Source organism: Dioscorea cayenensis, chromosome 19, assembly GCF_009730915.1.
Source record: "Dioscorea cayenensis subsp. rotundata cultivar TDr96_F1 chromosome 19, TDr96_F1_v2_PseudoChromosome.rev07_lg8_w22 25.fasta, whole genome shotgun sequence".
NCBI classification, from domain to species: domain Eukaryota; kingdom Viridiplantae; phylum Streptophyta; class Magnoliopsida; order Dioscoreales; family Dioscoreaceae; genus Dioscorea; species Dioscorea cayenensis.
The window spans coordinates 7832-12375 of record NC_052489.1 but is presented as its reverse complement, the minus strand read 5'-3'; the positions used below and the strand labels follow the sequence as shown (position 1 = coordinate 12375).

The window sequence follows — 4544 nt, the reverse complement described above, 5'->3', positions numbered from 1 at the left end:
ATGAAATTGTAAACTCTAGCTTGGTTTTGGATGTGTTTTTTTGTGTATGTGCACTGATTGTTGAGTTATTTTTGTGTTGTTAAGTATGAACTTTGAACTTAATAGTGTTTGAGGATTGTTGGTTGCAATGATGAGATTGGAATTTGCACTATTGAGATTATTTTTTGTTGTTCAGTATGAAACATTGAGATTGGAATCATGATCAAGACCAAATCACATGTTTTCCTTGTAATTATGTATTATAAAGGAAGATGCCTTTGTTGAGATTTTATTTGTATGCATGACATGAAAACTAGGTTTTTATTCAAACTTTATATAACTATGATGATGGTCATTCCATGTGTTGTTCATGTTGCCAATGTAAGGTTGTTTATAATTGTCTTGAAAATAAGAATATATGATGGCCATTCCATGTGACGTTCATTTTCGCAATGTATGGTATAATTTTAAGTTTGTTATTGTCCTTGTGATCTATATGTTCAAGCATGCTTGAAATTTTTTCTCTAATTCTCCTCTCTTGCTAGCAACTATATGCAAATTAATAAATAAACACACAGTAAGAGTAACTTAATAAATATATAATAACTAATTATAATAAAAAGTTAATAAAGTTAATAATAAATGGTTTTTTTTTTAAAAAAATGCATATTAGAGTGAGTGAATAAATATAATAATTGGGTTATAATTAAAATATTAAATAGTATAGTAACCACCAACTTAATTTTTTAATGTATCAGTGATTTAATTTATTATTACCAATTATTAAATATAAACTTTTTAAATATAATAATAAATAATAATAATAATAAATTAAATACTAAAGTTAATAATTAATAACTATTTAATATTTGGTATATTATAATAAATTGATATATAATAAAATAAGAGGGTAATCTTACCCTGAGTAACTATATCTTTAAAATACATCTAACCAAACATGTGTTTTTCAATTCTACATTTACAAATCCTTCCAAACAAACATAAAATTTTATAATACAGTAATTCCAGTTAGATCTAACCAAACACAAGATTTGACTGCAATGTATTTTGAAAACTAGTATTTCCAGCCATATCATGAACTCGAAAATCCACTCGCATTTAAATTACATCCAACCAAACGCCACCTTAAAAAACAAATGAGAGAGTCATGTGAGAGAGAAAACCTTGTTAAATGTTCTCATGAACATATCTGTGAGTTTTTCTTATTCAATACATGCAGGTGGTGGTGGTGGTCCATGAGGATAATAACTCATTTTCAAACTCTTTATCAATGTTTGTCCGACTTTGTTTTATTGATTGGATTCAAATGGACAAGACATGTGATAAGTGATAACTCTACCCCACCCACACACAATTGAATTGATACTTCCTTCTCTACCACTCTTTACTTTCAACAGAAAGTACAGAATTGGAATTCAAAAAAGAACCATTCTTAAATATGAATTCATTAGTGATCACTAATCAATGTTTCTTGAATTGCTCCCATTACTTAATAGTGTCAGTAGTGTTTACCCATTTCAATTATATACGGGTGCTCCACCGACACTTCATCACTAGTCCTTGTCACTCCACGTCCCTTTTGTCATTAATGATATGATGTAATACACTAAATTATTTTTAAGTTTTTCAATTAAAGTATCTGCCTCTACAATTATGGATATCATACATGTGATATTGCACACTAATTCATCTTAGCATATGTCATGTATATATATGAAAAAATATAAATTGCATATGTTTATAATTGAGCACAGTAACTAAATTGGAGAGAGATAAGACTGATTAATAAAATGATTAAAGTTAATTAGTATTTATAGTATTGTGTTGTTGGTCAATGATTTAAATTAAAATATAATACACCAAATTTTTAATATACTATTGTTATTAAAAACAGTAACAATATTCCTTACAAAATCCGGCTATTGGATGAAAATTCAAATGGTTCATTAGAAAGATCTTATATAACTATGAACATTCTCAGCAAACTTGCCCTATATATATAACACCAAATTTCTAAATATAAACTCTTCTCCATTCTTATTAAATTTACACAACAAAGAAGAGCATCAACTACATCATAAACATAGCCAAAAAACAAAAAAAAAAAGGAACCCAATTAAACAAACAGCAACAACAAAATGACAATAGGAAAAGCAAAGCAACATGAGTACCAATACCAACGCCAAAAACACAGAGCATGACATCAGTACTTATTACCAACATATGCGCAAATGCAAAATGTGAACATGATTAAAATGTTCAGTGGTGTTTGTTGGCAACATTGCACTGCTTCCGGATCTCACCCTTTGAACCAGTGAGCGGGTTGTTCTCAGACAAGATAGTTATGGCACGACCAAACTCTTTAAAGAAGTAGTCTTGGTTCTTAGCCATCTTCTTAACAAACGGGCGCGTGAGCGGGTCATGTGCGAGCTGGTGGTCGACGAGCAAGAGTCCTTTAGAGTCAAGAATGTTACGGTAATAGTTGTTGTCTAGTTTCATGGGCGTGCCACGGTCGTTGCGCACGTATTGCACGGCCTTTGGGTCTGGGATTGAGTCCGGACACTTCTTCAACATGTGCGGCACATGGTCCGGGTTCAGTGCTGGGTCCACTTCTGGGTATAGACGTTGCACTAGTTTCACACAATGTGTCCTTCCTACGCTGTGTGCACCTGTTGACGTGCATGTGATTATATTATTCATTATTTACTTATAAAGAAGTACAAAAAAAAAAAAATAAAGAAGAAAAAAAAAGATATCTTTGAATTTCTAGAAAAGAGGACCGGCTAGTGGTTGTCCATTAATTCATTAAATAAAAATTTAAAAGTGGAGAAGAGATAAGGCACTGGCACTGGCCACCACCGACAGTTCTGATGACGTGTGCTCCATTAATTGTTTCTGGAAATCCAGGCCCTCTTTTCACGGACCATTAGACACGGATGCTAGCAACAAGTATTTATTCTTATGTAAAATGAACGTGAATTATAATAATTATTATTATTATAGTAAAAATAAGTAATGTACCAAGAAGAGCAACAACTCCAGGAGTATCAATGCCCATAGCACCAAACTTGTCAAGAACTGAAGAAATGCTCTCATTGTGATCAGGCAAGTATTGCTCCACAACATCAGACCTGCTCTTCCTCCCATCTCTTCTCCCTGTCTTAAGTGGTATGTATGGTCCTCCAAGCTACATTTTCAAACCATATATAATAATTTACAAACTTAAACAACAAGAAATCATGTCAAGAACAACAGCATGTAATGCAAGGGATGTATATGTATGCAGTACCGCAACAATGCCATCTCTAGCAGAGAGAACAAGGATATCAGCACAAGAAACAACTTCAGGGCACTCCCTCTCCACAGCTTCCTTAATGGTGTCCAAATATCTGAAATTCCTCAAGCCAAAGCTCCTATCAGTCTCTTTCTCTGACAAAGTCCTTCTTGTAGTGTCCAACAGAAGTGATGCATCACATGACTACACCCACACAACACACAAACACATATATATATATATATCTACATTAACTATAATATGGACATTATTTCTGCCAGAGATCATAAAAATGAAAGTGTTTAATGTTCACCTGAACAGCACAATCATGGAAAATATTTCTGAGCCAAGAGAAGGCAGTGTTCTTATGGCGTTTATAGAGAAGCTTGACTTGTTCTGTTATAATGTCCTCAGCTTGAGGACAAGAGTCTTTGTAGAAGTTCATCACAAGGCCTGGTTCTTCATCTCTATCTTGATCCTGTCCTAGTCCAGCTGCAACCAAACCCAGAAAAACCACTAAGAAAACACACCAAGATGAAGAAGAAGAAGAAGCCATTGATCTTTGAAAGAGAAGCAGTAGAAATAATGTGTGCTTTCTAGTGAAGCACCATTGGGTTCTTTAAATAAAGGCAGAGAGAGAGGAGAAGAGATAAGGTTTGAATGAATAGATGCAGATGCACTCACATTGTGACATATGGCCATGGTGGTTGTTTATTTATTACTTTTAACTTCTTGTGTTCATTTTAATTATTTTAGAGCATGGTTTTGTGACAGTCTGATCTGATGATGCTATTTTAGTAATTGAATGCATAAAAAGTCAAGTGGAGTTGGGACTTTCTTAGTTTCTTATGGGGGATTGAAAAACTTGCATCTGTATTTTATTAATTAATTTTTAACCTTTCATATATATATATATATATATGGGTCTAGATCTAAAACAAGGACTGAATTTAAAGACAAAGAAGTCAAATATCAGGTGATTTTTATGCATTTCTTTCTTTGTTAATCTGTTTTATTATAATCAATTGTACTAGCAAGATTCCTTTGTAAAAATAAGAAATCTTTTGTACAATGGAATATATATATATATTATATACACAAAGACAAAATCTTGTGTTTCAAGTGATTGGAGTGGTCCATGTGAATTACAATTAAAAATAACAAATATTACATATATATTTTGATAAATTCATATGTTTGAAATTGTTATATAATTACTGTAGTTAAGCTGAGTCAGTTCACAAGGGTATATATGAAAAAATTAACCATA

At 32.2% G+C, this 4544-nt stretch overlaps 1 protein-coding gene across 1 annotated transcript; it reads right to left on the bottom strand.

Annotated features, from left to right (window-relative positions):
• Window positions 1-2010: 2010 nt before the first annotated feature.
• On the bottom strand, window positions 2011-3876 carry LOC120250461 (peroxidase 42-like). Its single transcript, XM_039259279.1, has 4 exons — window positions 3588-3876; window positions 3290-3478; window positions 3022-3187; window positions 2011-2669 (listed from the first exon to the last, which is right to left on the bottom strand). Exons 1-4 carry the CDS (start codon window positions 3828-3830, stop codon window positions 2260-2262), a joined length of 1008 nt encoding a protein of 335 aa, XP_039115213.1. The 5' UTR covers window positions 3831-3876; the 3' UTR covers window positions 2011-2259.
• Between the last annotated feature and the right edge of the window lie 668 nt (window positions 3877-4544).

Coding starts and splice junctions, on each gene's coding strand:
- LOC120250461 (XM_039259279.1), bottom strand. CDS start 3,830: ATGGCTTCTTCTTCTTCTTCATCTTGGTGTGTTTTCTTAGTGGTTTTT. Junction 3,479..3,587: donor TCCATGATTGTGCTGTTCAG/GTGAACATTAAA, acceptor GTGTGGGTGTAG/TCATGTGATGCATCACTTCT. Junction 2,670..3,021: donor TGGAGTTGTTGCTCTTCTTG/GTACATTACTTA, acceptor GCACGTCAACAG/GTGCACACAGCGTAGGAAGG.